The 19,319-nt window shown below is 35.1% G+C and overlaps 1 protein-coding gene across 2 annotated transcripts in view; it reads left to right on the forward strand.

Annotated features, from left to right (window-relative positions):
* LOC105482740 (tubulin tyrosine ligase like 7) overlaps positions 1 to 19,319 on the forward strand; it is a 101,552-nt gene that overhangs the window by 60,032 nt on the left and 22,201 nt on the right. For both annotated transcript variants that reach the window (XM_071090505.1, XM_011743002.3), the window contains exons 15-18: positions 1,046 to 1,244; positions 4,738 to 4,943; positions 5,931 to 6,065; positions 8,232 to 8,312. In XM_071090505.1, coding sequence (XP_070946606.1) covers positions 1,046 to 1,244; positions 4,738 to 4,943; positions 5,931 to 6,065; positions 8,232 to 8,312 — 621 coding nt within the window. The remainder of the gene's footprint in view (positions 1 to 1,045; positions 1,245 to 4,737; positions 4,944 to 5,930; positions 6,066 to 8,231; positions 8,313 to 19,319) is intronic.

Below are 19,319 nucleotides of genomic sequence, written 5' to 3' on the forward strand. Positions count from 1 at the left end.
AGAATGACTGAGTTATGAAACTGTCTTGTTCTTGGTTATGCACATTCTTTCTGATGTGAAACTGTCCCATGTGCCTTTCCTTCCATTCCTGCAGCTGGCATCATTGGAAACACATTGATTGGGAGGACTAGAAACGAGTGATTCTAATAGGGATAGTGACACATAATAGCATGGCATTTTCAGTCTTTACAGATTTTCCCTTCTATATTAGAGGAATTTATCCTTCCCCCGTGGAAGTTTACCCCTACTGATCTTCATATTATATTATTAATTTTTAAAATGTAGCATGGGCAATGAAAAATTATGTCACTCTATTATGGCCAGAAGCTATGTGCCAGAGTTAGGAATACTCTGAGAAAAGACATCAGTTGTTCTTGAGCAGTTTGGAAGGTGGACAGTTAACTAAAAATTCTATTTTTATAAATATCCACAGCCAGTCAGTTATGTGAGGGATACCTAACTTCTTGCTGCACATTATCTGAGTGTATAGGCTCACAGAAAATGGTTTAGTATTCTTATTCTCTTTATCCTTCTTGCCCCTCTTTCTCCTCCCACCCCCTCACACACACATAGACACACACCACACACATACACAGATGCACTTGTGTGTGCACATGCATACACATTTATAGAGTAACTCTGAATGTTAATGATATGACAAAGGTATATCTCTAAGTCTTGATGAGTAATCTCTTATGGAATGAAGAAAAGCTGATTTTATTTCTGATTTTTATATTTTTATCTCAAATATTTTCCCTTTATTTTGTTATTCTTTGTTTATAGATACTCTGGCCCTTTAATCCAGTCATGTGGGAATAACATATTCCTCATCATGATTATATCATTTAAGAAAGAATATTTTGCAGAAACAATAATCAATACATAGCACTGTAGGCTAAGCAGCATGGCAGCAATAGTATTTGGGGGGATTCTCAACCTTCAGTAAAAAGCAGCAAGCATAGGGGGAAATTTAAAATAGTAACTAATCATATCAGTAAACCTTTTTTAAGAATTCTAACAAAATAACACATTTCCGTCTTTTTAGCCTCTGTGTTCTATGCCTGAGAGTACTGAGATAATGAAAAGACCGAAGTACTACAGCAGTGACAGCAGTTATGATAGTAGCAGCAGCTCTTCAGAATCTGATGAAAATGAAAAAGAAGAGTACCAAAATAAGAAAAGAGAAAAGCAAGTTACATATAATCTTAAACCCTCCAACCACTACAAATTTATTCAACAACCCAGTAAGTTAATTTCTTCTAATTTAGATGTTGTATAAAGAATTATGGAACTGAAATTATTAAACTCAATAAAAGGTCCTTGGGCCAAATGAACCCTGTTGTGTGTGAGAAGACCTGGATTCCATCCCCCTTCCTTCCCTAACCAGACTCGGGCACATCCCTTAATCCCTTTCAAGATCTGCAAATAGAAAATGAAAGGGCTGGATTAAGGATCTGTTCTTCTGTATTTCATCATTTTTTTTTAGGTGCCAGATTTTTGCTTGGGTTTTGTAAAATGTGCCTCATGGCTGATCTGATGATTACGTGTCTCTTAAGCCAATATATTCTCTTCTCATTCAATTTCTGCCCCTCTACTCCTTTCACCCACTTTGTTTTATGCTATCACTTATTATATATATTTTTAAAAGTATGTATCTCCTTAGGCATTTGACTTGAATGTATCTGTAAGTTACATAATTGTGAAATAGTTGAAGTTTTGTTCCCTCCCGTTTTCATCACCGGTGAGTACTTAAGTCAGGGCTTATGATGCATAGGAACTACTTAGGAGAGCAGCCAACCACTGCTCCATCTCCTTCCTTTTCTGCTTCCTTTTCTCTCTATCTGTATTTCTTTTTACATTCTCTTTCTCTTCCTTTGTCTCGTCTTTCATTTATTCTTCAATTCCAAATGTGCAATATTGTGTCTGTGATTTTTCTTGCATCCCCAAATGTCCAGTGTGGGATTGCTGTTTGCCTAGATTCAGTTGGAAAACCCCTTCCTGATGCTGCCTCTAGTCCAGGACTTTTCTGAACCCTTGTCTGTCATATCTCTGTTTGCCTTGTGCTCCACTGTCCTAGGGTTCCGCTGAAGGAACCAGCTCAATAATGCAGTGAACACAATTCTGAGCCCTTTTTACCCTCAGCAATGTATTTAATATGTTAACTTCCCTGATAATGTGGATATTTTAAAACTGGCCTTAAACACTTATGGCAAAATGCATGAGGAATACAGAACCAATAGATGAAGCTTTTACAGGAATGGTCTTTGTTTATATGTTATTCTCTAAAGAAACATGCTACTACTTCATATCTTTCAGGGTTTATGTCTTTGGAGGGGAATTAATGTATTGTGTTCCATTTCATTTATTTATTTACTCATTCATTTAAGAAATGTTTATTGAGCACCTGTTATACAGTTTGTAAGCTATTAATATTTGCTTCCTTTTTTCTTAAGGATTCCTTAAATACTTTCAGTGTGTCTTTGTGTAACTATGGCTCTGTGTTGGTTTCAGAAGCTCACGTTTTTATGCCTAAATTTGGCCAGTTTTTAATTCCCTTTCCTGTTAGCTGACGTGTGCCTCCCTAATGGCATGAACTGATGGGAGATGAGGACAGGTTGGAGAAAAACTTGCTAACATTCTTATAGCTCTGAGATTGTTCTTTGTTCTCAGACCAATAGGTTAACAAATTGAAATCAGACAATAGTGCACTAAAATATACAGATTTTAAAAATGTTTTTAAGTGTGAACTTTCATTTGAAATCTAGCCTAATTTAGTTACATGTCTTTTTTATTAGTTATGTTTTATTTCTATATTCATGAGGAATTGTAACAAGCCTTTTACTTTGTGTTATCTTCTCTCTTTAATCTTACACCAAGGAACATTTCAGCCACAAATCCTACTTGAGTTTTGTCTTCAGAGTGATGCTGATGATCAAGGACACAATCCAGATTATATGTAACACTTTCTCTTATATATAGTTTGAAAAATTCTAACTTATTTCAGCTTCAAAGGGATATGCAAGTTACAATGATTTTTTTGTGAATCTACCCAAACATCATTGGCATGTCTAGCTACTTAGTTATTCTGTCTGAATTTCTAGCATGTGTAGGCAAAAGAAAAAAAAAAAGGAATCTGTGATGATTCAAGACAAAGGATATTTTCTTTCTGCCCAGTGATCAGGTTGTATACAACCAAACCATTACCATAACCCCTCAAAGGGAGCAGGACTACAGTACAGTTACTAGCACATGCCTTGGGTATTTTCTTAGTATAAGTTTACTCTTGGTGCACATTAAATATGTGCAGTTCTTTGTTTAAAAAAAAAAAAAAAGGTTGACTGGTGGTATGTTCCTCACATAGCCCTTCTGCCCTTCTCTAGAAATATAGAGGCAGTGTCATTTTGAAAAGTGGTGACAGTTTTCAGGTTCAGAAGGAAGTTAATCTTTGGAACAAAGAGAATTAAAAAAAAATCTTTTATAGCTTTAATAAGTATACTTCTCCAAAATTTAATTTAGAAGTATATCCCTAAATATAAGGCTTATGTCGATTCCTTTTATAAAGGTTTAGTTTTTTTTTCAACAGCTAATGAAGAGAAATATTTGGGTATTCAACCTGGTTTCATGTGAATTTTACTAAATTATTTAATTAATGAAGATATATTCCCCAAGCAGAGAAAGAATACAGAACAGAGGATATATAGACCATAGGAACTGAAAAATAATGAAAATATTGATAGTATTGAGTGATGATCTATTGCCCTGTGTCAGGAGTCAAAATTTATCTGGAACAGTTGGTTTTCTTTATTAGATGTTCCTAATATGCATTGGGGAAGATATTTTATGGTTTCTCTTAGATATTTTTTCTGATAACAAACCTATAGATCCATATATTTTTTTCTTCACTTAAGTCTTTTTCTATTGGAATTTAACCTACTTTAAAAAATTATTTACTCTTGTAAATTAGAATGCTCTCTGTTCAGTACTACTCTTTATAATAACCAATTCTATATTTAAATTCCATTAGGATAATCTGAATTTTGTTTTATTACTGTTTTTTTCCGTCATGGGTTCTAAATTCTGTAACTTAACCTATTTAGCCTGTCCACTTTCTATACTCCTTTCCAGCCCTCCCTATGAATCTTGCTGTAAAATATTCTGTCTCTAACATATACACAGATTCTTATAAGTGGCCAGTCAAAACCCAAGGGATAGTGGATAGCATCATGGAATTACAGAAACAGGGAAGACACTGGAATTACATAGGGTCAGGATTGAAACCCGATCTTGACCACTTTATTGCTGTATAACCTTGAAAAAGTTCTTTCTCTAAGCCTCTGAGCAATGGAGAGCCCTACTTCAGAGGGTTTCCATGAGGACTAAGATAAAAGTGTAGCACTTAGCACAATGCCTGGCTTATAGAAGGTGCTCCATAAATGTTAATTTTCCTTTCTTCTGGTTCTTTTATCTCATGTTTTGAGGATATAATGTTGAAGGATTGTTGATAGTATTATTCCCAAAAGAGCCATTTTTTATACATCAGAGGGGTTCTTCTGCAACAAGTTCACTGTTGTTGAAAAATGTATTCCAAACTCATATTCCCATGATGATGCCTATGCTTTGACATTTATTGCCACTTCACTACTAGCTGCTATAATCTTTAGTTTATATAGACTTAATATAGTAAAAAACTTGTATTAATACTGCTACTGTAGTATCCCTCTTCTCCATCACTGATAGGCTCCATAAGGCGTTCAGTCAGCTGCCCTCGGTCCATCTCTGCTCAGTCGCCTTCCAGTGGGGACACCCGCCCATTTTCTGCTCAGCAAGTGATATCTGTGTCACGGCCAACTTCTGCGTCTCGGTCACATTCCTTAAACCGTGCCTCCTCCTACATGAGGCATCTGCCTCACAGTAATGATGCCTGCTCTACAAACTCTCAAGTGGTAGGTCATCTGTTTTGCTCTTTCAAGTTTATAGGGAGCTCTGTACTCAGGCAAAGGGGATCAGATGAGAGGAGGACAGACTGAACCTTAGATCCTTTCCATAATTCAACTCATGACCTCTTGAAATTTGGATTATTCACCTACCTTAGCCTACAATTTAGTATGACTCTTAAAAGGTGCAGACTTCACTCTATCACAGAACTCAAAGATGAACACTGAGAATAGCATTATTTTATTTTCTGTTTGCTAATGTAGTAGGATAATATTACTGAAAATTACCTGAGTAAATGCATGGTTTTGCAGTGTATTATGCAGTCTCTCTTTAAATTTGAGGAAGTTTGGAAAATTTTACTTAATGGGACAGTTGATTCATAGGTTAAAAAATGATAAATTATCCTTGGAGCACTTAAGTACAATGTTATTTATAATGTGTTCTGTATGTTAAATTAACATTGAGTATTCCCTTGTTAGCACGAATCCCAGAGATTTGGTATTGAGAAAATAGTGAATTTAGTTTGTAAGAAGGCTACTTTTAGATGCTCAGATAGCTCCAACTACCTTCATGTAGACTAAGGATTTATTTAATTTGTTTATTTAATATGGATCATGTTTCCAAAGGGAAGTCAGGAAATACAAGTGAATGAATTTCACTTGGTGACAATGAATTTTTTTTTCTAATCAAGAAAAATTGCCTAAGGTATATGTAGCAAATGAAACTGACCAGGAAGTCCTTTTTAAGTATTTATATTTTTATTTTAGTACTTTTAGCTAAATAAGTATAACCTTGTGGAAGTATGAAAGACACTCTTGGGATTCGTATCCATTTAATCCAAAGAATTCACAAGTGTAAAAGAAAATTTTCTTCCTTTTTCATTGTTATTGTTTTCAGTTAAAAGTGCATCATTTTTACCTAGAAATATCTTTCAGATTATACTGGCACAATGAAATAAGACCCCCTCCAAATATCTGTATTCTTTCAAATTTAAGAGTGAGTCTTTGCGGCAACTGAAAACAAAAGAACAAGAAGATGATCTAACAAGTCAGACCTTATTTGTTCTCAAGGACATGAAGATCCGGTTTCCAGGAAAGTCAGATGCAGAATCAGAACTTCTGATAGAAGATGTGAGTATCTGATGTGTCTAAAATGCCAAGGAGCTGGTACCTTTTTATTTTTTAAAAAATATTAAAATTTATTTCCTGAAGGCATTATGCTCAATGACATAGTAAATTTAATTGATGTCTTTTCAACCTCTACTAGCTTTAGAAAATACAGGGGTTTATTTTAATTGTTACAATTCATGAACAGTGAGATCAGATTATAATCAGCAGTGCAAAATATCTTTTAGTATATAGTGCTATTTTAATAAGTCTTCATCAAGTGAGAATAATTAGTGTTAAATAATTATTGTTCTTAATGATTAAGCAAATATCATGTTAAACTTGCCTCTATAAAGATTTAGAAAGAACTAATATGGAATGGGGTATGATGAAAAATGTGGGGCTGTGGCATAAAATGTCAAGAATATTTGAATGTGACACCTCGAATGTCACATTTTTGGAGTCAGAATTTTGAAATGACTTATGCGGAGCTGTGTGTTTTTCTTGTTACACACACATGTGCACCACCCAGTGGAACATTCTAAAATGCCAGAGGGCCCTAAAATTCACATTAAAATCAGTGACTTACTCCTAATTTAGAAAGAGGGTCCACGTTATTTCAGATAATTTTGGTGAAAGAGCATTTCTTCACGCAAGGTTACATTTTTTCATTCAAACATCCTTTTCATTCTTGGATAATTATTTAGTAGTAGAACCTTGTTTTTTTGGTGGGGGCACATATATTTTATAAATATATTAAAAATATATTTTGGACCTTTTTTATAAATATAATTTTATAAATTATATACATAAAATGTATGTATTTTTTTCCCAGAGGAGAAGGCACCATCTAGTGGCCAGTTATAGGATAAAAACTACAGCCATGCACTTGGACTTTTCGTTTTTTAGCATTTACTTTAGACCCGTCTAAAACAAGTGTATAGAAACAAAAAGCAAACAAACAACAGTAAAAGAGACTTTCTTGCTGAAAAATACCCATAATTGCAATTTATATTATGTACTGATGACACAGTCATAAGCAAAACCCCTAATTAATATTTTGTTGATATATATTTTTAAAAAGTGAAAATGGTAACTTGTTTGCAAGCTAGGTGCTACTTAGTTACATCAAAGGAAATGAAGGAAAGCATTGGATGTTAAGGATTATGCTAGGTGTGCTTTTATTTACCTATGTCATCTTATTTGATAAAGTTATTTTCTACATATAGTCAATGACTTTGTAGCACTTTATTTTATGTATTTCTTAGAGATATTAGTTATATCCGATCTTTTTTAATCAGGTAGAAGAAAATTAAACAGAGAGTAAAACTAATATTTGTGACTATCGTGATTGTTCTATAAAGAATGTATATAGGCTTATATAATTAATAAAATATAATTAATAATTATATCAGACATCAAATTGTTTACTATATGTTCACTATGTGTGAACATTTTAATCTGTTTATTACAGTATATATTACAAGACTATATATTCAGAAGTTTTGCAGACTTGCACAAAAAACAAAACAAAGTAGTAGAATTCTCATTTTATATAGGCTGCCTTCTAATGCATTATTCAATATTTTATTACTATGAATGATGTCATAAATCAGCCTCTAACATACAAATGAAAAATCTGTGTCTTGGATTTCTTGCCAAATCTTATGTTTCTGAAGGTATTTGACTTTCATTCATTGGAGATTGTTTTTTGTTTTTGAGACAGAGTCTCACTCTGTTGCCCAGGCTGGAGTGCAGTAGTATAATGTCAGTTCACTGCAACCTCCACCTCCTGGATTCAAGTGATTCTTGTGCCTCAGCCACTCAAATAGCTGGGATTACAGGCATGCACCACCATGCTCAGCTAATTTTTATACTTTAGTAGAGATGGGGTTTTGCCATATTGGCCAGGCTGGTCTTGACCTCCTGGCCTCAAGTGATCTGCCTGTCTCGGCCTCCCAAAGTGCTGGGATTACAGGTGTGAGCCACAGAGATTGTATTCTTAATGCAACTAGAATAGAAAGCTTTGGACGTAGATGGCTTAATTTGTGTTAGAAATCTTTGCACATGTCTTTTTACGAAAGTTGGCATTATTTGTTGCAAGTAATATTGTAGTGCTTTCATTACACAAATTAATTTAAAAAATGGGTTTCAACCTGTAAATTTCTTAATGTTCATCCTTCCAAACAGATCATCGATAACTGGAAGTATCATAAAACCAAAGTAGCTTCATATTGGCTCATAAAATTGGACTCTGTAAAACAACGAAAAGTGAGTAATGCTCAAAAACAGTTTTTTTTCTCTTGGATTATGTATTAAGCTAGGATCATTAAGCCAAATTCATAGACAGACTTTATATTTGCTCATTTGTTTACTCATTTCTTCAACAGATACTTATTAAGTATCTATTATGGGTCAGGCACTCTTCTAGGTTCTGAGGATACAAAAGTGAATTGTAAAAAATCCATGCTTTCATAGAACTTACATTCTAGTTAAGATGTCTAATAATAAATAAATATGTAATAGAATGTAAGGTAGTACAGTCAGCCTTCTATGTCTGTGGCTTTCACATCCGTGGATGCAACCAACCAGGGATTGAACATGTTTGGAAAAAAAAAGGATGGCTGTGTCTGTACTGAACATGTACAGACCTTTTTTCTTTTGTCATTATTCCTAAACAATACAACAGTGTAACAACTATTTACATAACATTTACATTGTATTAGATATTATAAGTAATTATAAGTAATCTAGAGATGATTTAAAATATACAGGAGAATGTGCATAGGTTATATGCAAATATTCCACCATTTTATATCATGTACTTGAGCATCCATGTATTTTGCTGTCTGGGGGTGGGGGGTCCTGAAGCCAATCCTCACAGGTGCAGAGGGATGACTGTACTAAGTACTATGAAGAAAAATAAATTGACATAAAAAATAGAAGGTAGTATTTGAGCAGAGACTTAAGTGAGAATCATGCTATACAGATCTCTGCAGAGACAATGTTTCAGGCAGAGGGAAGAACAAATATAGAGATGCTGAGGTAGAAATTAGTTTGATGGGTATATGAAGCAGAGCAAGGCACCATTTTATTTATATATTCATAAGATAGTCTGTTTTAACTGGAAAAGAGTTAGTGATGGGGTCTTGGTAAGAGATAAGGTTGGACAGATAGGGAGGGCCTAGGTCACAACTTTATAGGCTATAGAAAGATACTGGGTTTTATTCCAGTTGATGAGGAACCACTGGAAAATTTGAGTAGAGAAGTTACATAGCCTGTTTGAATTTAAGAGAATCACGAGAACTACTTGTGGAGAATAGAACTGGAGGAGCGGGAATTTGGCAGAATAGAAGTAGGGACCAGCTAGAAGGTTGTTAGGGTAACTGAGGCAAGAGCTAATGGGTGCTTAGCTAGGGTGGTAACTGAATGGATGGATGCTGGAGAAAGAGGGGGAGGGTTTTGCTGTTTCTGTTGTTTCATTTTATTTTGACCATGTTGATGTTGATATATTGATTGGACATCCAAGTAAAAATGTTGAGTGTATAGTTGTATAAGAGTTTTGAGTTTAGGGCTAAGATTGTGTATGGTGAACAAAAATTTAGGAGTCTCTAAGATATTTAAGGTGTCAGCTAGATGAAACTACCTCGAGTTTCAAGGACTAAGGCCTGGGCCACTCCTACATGTAGAAATCAGAGAGATGGGGAGAATCTACCAAAGAGGACTGAGAAGGAACAGCCAGTAAGATGTGAAGAAACCATGAGAACTGGGTGTCCTTGAAGTCAAGTAAAGAAATTATTTTAAGGACAGAGTAATCAATTGTGTCACGTGTTGCTGACAGAGGTTGTAAGCTGAGCATTGAGAACTGACTGTAATTTTTGGCAATGTGGATGTTAGTGATGACCCTAATCATAAATTTAGCGGGGTGGTGGGGAGTAAAACTTGGAATATGTACAAGAAGAAGAAAAGTGGAGAGCAAAACACCACAGTTACTACAGGCACTTTTTCAAGGAATTTTGCTATAGAGGGGAATGGGAAATGTGGTGGTGGTAGATGGAGAGGAATGTGGGCCAACAAGGATTTTTTTTTGTTTTTTTTTTTTTAAGATGAAGGTATTTTTAGTTTGTATGATGATGAGAATGATTTAGAAGAGAGGAATGGCACAGGAAAGAGAGGTGATAAAAAGTTCTTGAGTAAGTAAGCTGTGAGAGGGGGAGGATTTTCCTAATCAAGAGCATTTATTCTAACAGGAGGGAAGGCAGGTGCATGGGAATGTGGTGGGAAGACAGGAAAGTTTTCTTCTGGTGGGGAGGGCTTCTGGAGATTTGGGGAGAGAGTATAAGGTACATAATAGCTGTCTTGGAGAGTGGAAGAGTGGAGTGGCCAGCACGGTGAAGGGCCCATCAACTGCACTGTAATACTGTTTTCTGGGAGATAGGCTATTTTAGTAGCAGAGTGAAGTTGTTGAATTCCTTCAATAATACAAACTATCATTTGCCCTTTCTCAGAATTATCATGAATAAGCTGAAACTTGATGCTGATTACATGATGACTCTTAAATTATATACTTTTATCTGAGTAAGCTGAACTCACTGTTGCACATTATCTCATTCAACAAATACTTGCTTAGTGTCCTGCCATATGCCACGTAGAGTACACTGTTGAGGAGGGTATAGTAAAGCTGGTGACAGAAGCAGATTGCAAAACACATGGGAAGCCCTGAATATGTTTTCAGGTCGCTGACTTTGGTTTCCATTAGTGGAGATACGGACTTTTTATTCGAATTGGAACCCTGAATTTCCTTAAGTCCGTAAAATTTTTGTAATCTAGAAGAGAGAGAAGTGTGGGTAAGTTGCTAATTTAAAAAAATAGTACGATATTAATAATACAGGATAAATGTGGCATTTCAAACCAATAGAGAAAAGATGGCTTTTCCACTCAGTGGTACAGAAGCAATTATCTATTTGTAAGAAAATTAAGTTGGAGCCTTAATTCTCACCATATAAAAACAAACTTCATATAATTGCAGTTTTCTATGTAAAAAAGAAAATATTAAAGATTTGGAAAAAAATACAGAAGGATAAGTTTATAATCTTAGAGTGGGAAAACATCTTAAGAAAATACCTAAAACCTAGAAGGCTTAAATTCAAAGATCAACAGATTTGATTACATAAAATCTTATGAAAGGTAAAAAATATCTTAAAAGGCAGAAGTTGTGAGGGCAATTGGGTGGGGGATAGAGGAGGAGTTTGAGGAGGACAGATAAGTGTAGCACATAAAATGAAAAGTAACACTAGTGAACCAATACCTTCTGCAAATCAATCAGCAAAAGAAACTTGCCTATAAGTATTGACAGATAAAATGGCAAAGCATATAAAAAGACCATTAAAAGACAACGTATGGATTTCACATAGCCATTTAACACGTAAATAGATCCTTGACCTTACTAATGAAGAAGAAAAAGCAAGTAAAAAACATCATATGGGCGAAAATTAATAAGACACATAATATCCGGTGATGGAAATAGTATGAGTAAAAGGGCCTTTGCTATACTATTAGAGAGAAAGAGAGTACATTGGTACAAGTCTTTAGAAAAATAATTTGTAATATCTATTAAAATGACATGTTCATAATCTTTATAAGTCAGCAAAACCACTTCCAGCATTCCATCCTACAGAATAATTGCCTGAATGTATAAAATATTTTTTTTGTACATGAGCATTCATCACAGTGATAAGGCATCTCCATGGAAAGGGCTTGTGAAGTAACAGTGTTGTGCGTTTGTTTTGTGTTGAGGTAGGAATAAGGGAAAGAGGCAGAGAGTGTCTCTCCCTGACCCCAGGACCTTGCTTCGGCTGTCCTTACTAAGTAGAATCCCTTCTTTACAATCTCACACACCACATATTTTGAAGATCCAGCTCCATCTCCTTCACAAAGCATCTGGAGTCCCCTACAACCAGGTATCTTTCCCTACTTCAATCTTCATGGCACTTTGTATTCAGTTAACTTATAATCTCCCTTGAGAAATTTATGGATAATTTTTCCATAACTCTAAAAAGCCAGAGGATGGGTCTCATTTAATAGTTACCTTCAGGGGGCTTTCTGTCAATTTTTGTTAAGTTGATTCCATTCTAGACTTTTAATTCTAGACTCAATACCAAGGTAGCTGCTTCTTTCCGTGGCCATCTTTCCTTACTAGTTAGTGATATGTTTATTTGAACAGGAATTAAGAAGACAGTGCTATTCTGTTTGATACATGTGATGTGAGAAGGCCTGATAAACATTGATGGGATGATTAAATGATATATGTGAATAATAATATTTGTGAATTGGAAGAAACAATTTCAATAGGGTTGTTATGCTCAATTGACTTTCTACATTTAGAGGAAAAATAAATGCTTGTTTATAAATTTACTACTGAGTACATATACCAGTGTATCTACTTCTTTGATACTGATTTACTCTAAGAATGTAGGAGTGAACTATTTTTATGTGATCTTTTCTTCCAGTTCTCAGAGGTACAACCACCTTTAAGTATTAATCATACACTGTTATGTGGAGGGAGTGGAAGCACTAATGTGAGGGGAGGAGCTTTATTACCATTTTTGTACCCTGCTAGTCTTTTTTTTTTAGCTTCTTTGCGGCTTCTTCCTTTGGTAAAAATCAAAGGTATTGGGTTTCCCTTGTGCTTGCAGAAGGTAACGATGTATTCTGTCTTCAGTAAAAGCTTGTTAAAGTCCCACAGTTTGCACTACCCAAACGTTTACTGTCATTCTTCTACATAGATAATTTAATAGACAATTATATTTTTGGCAGAAAAATTCGTATCTTGAAATTTGGCCCTTAAAAGAACAGAAAGGGCTGATCTTAACAGAGCAAGTTTATCTTGCAAAGATGCCCAATTTTACGGAGCCCTGAAAGTCGCTGAGGAATGCTACTCCCAGGCTGTGAAAACAAGTGGAAGCCTAGGATTTAAACAGGTGCAACTTGTTTGTAGCAATTTTTCTTGCTATTCTCATGATTATTGGGGCTCCTTTTCTTCCTTCAACAATTTTATTCTTTAAGAGGCTTTCCCAAAACAGGCTCAAATTTCTCAGATATGTAGTGAAAGGTGAGGCACATCTGGGAAAATAAGCAGAGGACAACTTTCAGCAGCTTTCATTCTGTGATGACATTCTTCCCCTTATTCAGGTAATTTAAGACCCCTTACCCATGAGTAACTATTTTAATATAAGGAGCTTTATATTAAAACTTTACTATAATGTTTTGTAAAACTTTCCATTTTTATAAAGTTAACCCTGCCAAAATTTATAGGTTCTTTTATTTATATTCACAAAAAGAAGCCTAACAAATATACATATCATGAATACAAATCATCAAGCCAGCCAGCAGTGCAAACCAGCCAGCAACAGAGGTATTGAACTCTCGTGTAAACAGATTCTCATTGGGATTTTTTTTTAAAAAGGTTTGTCTACTTAATAAGTAGCATTAGAATTAATTACGTGAAATACTTAAAATTTACCCCAGACAGGAATAAGAGTAAAATATAGAGGTAATTTTGGAAATGATCATTGGAACAAATTTAAATGTGTTTAGCTGATTTATTTATATACATATATTTAATATATAATTTTTTTCTCTACCTCTTCCCTACCTGAAGTTTATTTCAGATAAAATCAGAGGTAAAGTGACCAGACAGCAACTGACTGAAACATTTTTTTTGCCTGACAATATAAGAGCTAATATAATAATGAGTCAAAGTGCATTGAAAAAATACTTTATATGGTGAAATTAGAGAGGCAAAAGCATGTAATAGAAAGAGTTACTAGATGTCTTTTCATTACATGAAATTGTAGTGGACATCTCATGAGGCAGTATGGACTTGAGTTCAGTATTGCCTATGGCCTTTAACTTGGACAGGTGACTTCTCAGAACTTCTCTGAGGTTTACAACGTTAAGTATTGAAGGGTCCTTGTGATAAAGCGAGACATCATAAGGGAATGTACTCTAGACTTAGAAGGGGTAAAATGCAGGCTGAAATGTTTTCTTTTCTACTAAGATTCCCCATGTCAGACTGTTTCTCTGATGTATTTTATTTTACTAAGAATTCTTCATATGGGGTATTCTTTTGTATAGAATATATAGAAATGGTGTATAAAAATTGTCTGTTGGCCTATAACATGTTGATCATTTATTTGGCTATCAGAAACTTGTGCTATTGTCTTATAAAGCTAGAAACTGCATCTAAGAAACTAAAAGAAACCTGGAAATGTAGGTCAGCTGTGGAATGCAGAATTAGACATTATAAAAATGTATCTGTTTAGAAAGCTAATGACTTAACTAATTTACATTGGATGAATGTTAATCAGGTCCATCCTTCTTTTGGCTGTAATGTCAGTCAATAATCATTGAAAAGCTTTACCAGCTTAATCTTCTGGGAGGTAGACACTAAGATGGAATTAACAGTGAAAGGTTTTATTTTTTTTTTAATGGAAAACACCCAAGGAGGATAATGGGGAGAGAGAGCTCAAGTAGTAGGCAGGAAGAGCCTTAGGACTACAATGCAGGTCTGACTCCAGTAAATGCAAGGGAGGAGGACTGGGTAGGAAGAACCTCAGACTTTAATGGATCTCTGAGAAAGTCATGGTCAGGCTGGTGGGGAGCCCAGAACAAAGACTGGCGTTGGAGGGATCAGAGTGAGCAGAAATAGCTCTTCACTCGTATCCCAGCCATGCTTAATCCTTGCCTGGGAACTATCTTGGGAGAGTGTAAGCATGGTTTGAATATTGCAGTGGATACCCAGTGGGGAAGCCTTCAGCTAACTGAGTTCTTTGAAACATGTTAATTTAAGTGGCACATCTCCATGGCTGCCATAAAGGCTGTGCGTGATACATTTTAATTTAACAAACATTTATTGGTTGCCAATTTTATACAAATAATATGCTAGACACTGTTAGGGATTTTGAGAGTTGTTTACTCATTCATTTATTTGCTCACTTAATCATGCATTCAACAGATATTTATTGAGGGACTGCCATGCCCCAGGCACTATTCAAGGTATGGTGGCACAAGACTCTTATTTAAGTATCTTAATTCTTGAAATATGTATCTCACTTTTCCTGTTCCAGGATTGAGGCATTCGTGGTTGTTTATTAGCCTGTTGTAAAGCTCCAAGATTAAAATGACATACACACAGAGTCTTCCACATGCTTTCCTTTTTTCTGTTCTTGGAAATAAAAAAAAATTATTTGCCTTCATATTTTCCTTAATGGATGTAAAATGTAAATATCAAGGGTATGGGAATTAAATCCTGAAAAGAACCCTCACCAGGTGAAAATAGAAGTAGTTAATCTTATTTAATGTCATGTTGTGGTAACTCCATACTTGCATAATTTAGCTTTCTGCCAAGAATGCAGTTGCTTTATATAGTTTGTGAGGAATATATCTGAAGTATGAAAATATAGCCGTGTTGGTGGGCTGCGAAGAATGCCAGATTTGCTGAAAAGCTTACTATCTGATGTGATACCTAGACATAAACTAAGACTGGAGGATGAAGAGAAATCACTAATGATAGTAAGGTTTGCATTTATTTTAGGGTGCTAAGAGATCCTTGTTCATCAAGTATTACTTCTCTAAATAGCAATTTATTTTTAATACCTACTGTGGCTGCTTCTGCATGCATTTTGATGATACTATTTTCCATCTCTGTTTTATTCAGGCTGACATAGATGCTGTTCGGAGCTGTTCGTTTTGTATCAGCAAAGATGCCTTTACCCTATAGCCATCGCTGCTGCATGCATCATTAGTACAGCATGTAGTGATTTTAATCTTATTTCTAAACCGCCTTCACCTTGTGCCATTATTTTAATTTAGGACCAACTGTTCAGCCATATGGAGCAGTTTGTCATTCAACATCTGTATGCTCTTGCAAAATATGAATTTGTCTGTGTGCTTTATGCCTTCAAATGTGCTATATTTCATATGGAAAAGACAAATCTTTTCATTTTATTAATGTTGTCATTGACTGAATCTCCTATTTATTTTTTCCCTTGGAGAGCTTAATGTTGGATTGGGATGCTTTTAAAAGTCATAATGTAAGGAAATGGATACCTATATTCTATAAGTTAGCCTCACTTAAGCCCACAGATAAACACAAGGGCATCTTGCTGATCATTTATTTTTGTGTTTCACAAATTATTCATCTTCCACCCAATTTCTTCAATCCCCAAAGCACCAGAAATCCAAAAAAGCATCACAAGTAGAACTGGCACTAATTTATCTCATTCCAGTCTGATTTCTTGCCTATCTGATCTGTGCTTTCTTAAAATTATTAAGTGAGAGTTTTGCTAAAAGTACAGTCATTGCTTCCCCATCTGTATAGCCTTCTAAACAAACTATTCCATACTCCATAGCCATAAAGGAGGGGGTGCCTAGGCAACCTTGTTTTTACACAGTGATCCCACCCTCCTTCAAAATACCATTGGACTAGAGATGAATCTGAATCTAAGAAGAGATAATGGGGTTCTCTTCTAGGCTTTTGCTACTGGCATCTGGAAAAACTAAATTGTGAGGCAGTGCTGGATGTGGTTAAGAGGGTAGGTCTGGATACAATGAGTTGGGTAATGTTGGGCAAGTTGCTTATCTGCTTTGTGCCTAAGTTTTCTCATCCATAAAATGGGGATCCAAAATGTTTTCACAACCAAAAAAATTTTCATAACCGCTAAGCAGCAAAATCTAACCCACCTGAATTCATTTGGTGACAATGACCTGACAAGAAGTTATGTATTTATTTTGTCTATCTCTTGGTTTGAATATTTACATTTTTTTCCTGCAGAAATAATAATATGTATGATTATGGAATCTAGGCTTGAGATTTTTGGAAAGGGACTGTGGACCAATAGTATCTACCTCATGTTTTTGTTTTGAGGATTAAATGAGTTAATATATGTTAAAGTGCTTGGAACAGTGCTTGGCACATGGTAAGTTCCCTCAATGATTTTTACCTTGTCTACATAGGTGTTACTTTCTTGCAAGGAATGACTCACTAAGACAGGAACCTACTAAATGATAGACGTTGTCTTAAGCCTTGGGGATCTGGTAACTTTATTACCAAGATGGGCACAATTTCCTCCCTTTATATGTATAACACTCTCCATTAATTAAACAGGAAATTAAAATAAAATAGGATGATTGCTAATAAAGGAAGAACTGGGCATTAAGATATCAAACAATAGTTCAGTGACAGGTAAAGTTTCCCTTAGAAGTGGCATTTGAAGTGAAACATGGAAGTTTATCACATGAAGAGATAGGAGAAGACTGTTTCAGGCAGAGGAAAGAGCTTATGTGAAGACTCAGAGGAGAGTTGAAGGATTTGGGTTCCTGTTCCCTCAGTTTGTGTTGTTCAGTGTCCTCCAATTAGGGGTGGGTCTCCCAGGACCAAAGCTTGCCTTCTTGGAGAGGCTCCTTGAAAACTGAAAGCAAAGAGAAGCAAAGAGGAATGTGTATTCCCAGTAGTTTGCTCTGGACAGGAAGGAGAATGTGCCTAGTTTGCCCAGACCATGCCAGTCTCACCAATCTGGAAAATTGCTTCTTAGATAGGGGTGCCTGATGGAGTACCATGATGCCTGCAGATTTTTCCACCTCCATATTGAAGAAAACATTAGGAATGGAGCAGAAGCATTCCCCATCCCTAACTCCCTGGTTCCATTCTGAAGTTGCTGCTTTTAGTCATGTATGGGCTAGAATATGGTACTGTCATGCTATTAAAATTCCCTCTAAATTAAGAAGAAAATATATGCAGAGTAGTGGTCAAAATAATCTAAGTAATGTACCTAGCACAGTGTTTGGCATAGAGCAGGCAGATGATACATGTTAGTTGCCCTTGAAGTGTATTTAAAAAGAAATGAATGAATACTCCATGATCTCAAATCCTTTATCATTTTAAAGTTGAATAATCATTTTATAATATAATGTGAATACTGATGAACTTAAGGTAATGTTAAAATTGTCAGTATCAATAACACTTTTCAATTTTGGTTATTTTATATAACTCATATTTATCCTTGAGACTAATATATGGGTTATCTTGGCTACTTTCTTATTCTTTCCTTTCTGCATTATGACTTTTGGCCTATTATTACTTACTAATATATTGACAGAAAGTAGAAAGGAAAATTGAGAAGAAAGATGATTTAAATTTCTCATTTACAGCTAGTGTTGATTCTTATATCACATAGTCATGAGCGCACTGCTTTCTACACTAAAAAATATAAAGAGTTAAACTAATAGCTTAAATTAAAATTGTAAAAACTAAAAGGCAGGAATTAATGCCTTGATACTCACATTTCAGTATTATTGTGAAAGGTTTTAAGATATTCCTCTTTATAATGAAGCATTTGTTACCTGTAATAATGAGCCTTTCCATGAGTTTTTCACACACAACTTTATTACAGATTGCATTTTCCCTCCTCATCCTCTGCCCCTTCCCCTAGGACACACCCTAACCTACAGTAGGATTTGTATTACTGCCCCCATCACAGTGCAGGAAGCTGGAACAGGAAAGGAAGGAATGCTGCTGCTCACGCATTTCCCTGTGAGAAGCTGTAGTTCCTAGTCTTCTATAAATATCACCTTGAAAACTTTTTACTAAATTTATTTTTAAACAAATGTTTATTCTAAATTTGCCTTGATCAGAGATAACTAACATCATTTCTTTAAATATTGCTGTTTTAAAGAGAAACAAATCATTCTTTCATCTGCTTCCAATTCTTCATGTTTGTGTCTGTTGAGAGAAATGTCTTTATTTAGTCTTTATGTTTGAAAGTCTTTTTCCCTTTTCATCTTTCACTTTCATTTTTATAGGCAGTTGCCATAATTATAGCTAGATAAAAAGTGAAAAATCCACTTTGATGAATGGAGATCAGAATATTAGTATTTGATATTTTTCTTTGTTTTGTTTTGTTTTTTTTACAAAAGAATTTTATTGGAAATACCTACATTGCATAAGTATCAAGTATATGTGAATTAGACAAAAGAGTTTTTTGGGGTTTACAAATTTTTTAGGACCTCTAGGATTTCAGTGGTCCAGATTAATCATAGTCCTTATTTCACGATACTCTTTCATGCTTGGTTTGTGCATGACCTGCTTTTATTTAGTGTTATTTAGTGTTTTGAAGTTTACTATACCACCTGTGAACCCAACACCCAAATCAAAAGCTAGATTCTTGGAAATAACGTATATAACCAAATGATTCCCTTCCATCCCCGTGGCTCCCCATT

This window comes from Macaca nemestrina, chromosome 1 (genome assembly GCF_043159975.1).
Source record: "Macaca nemestrina isolate mMacNem1 chromosome 1, mMacNem.hap1, whole genome shotgun sequence".
NCBI classification, from domain to species: domain Eukaryota; kingdom Metazoa; phylum Chordata; class Mammalia; order Primates; family Cercopithecidae; genus Macaca; species Macaca nemestrina.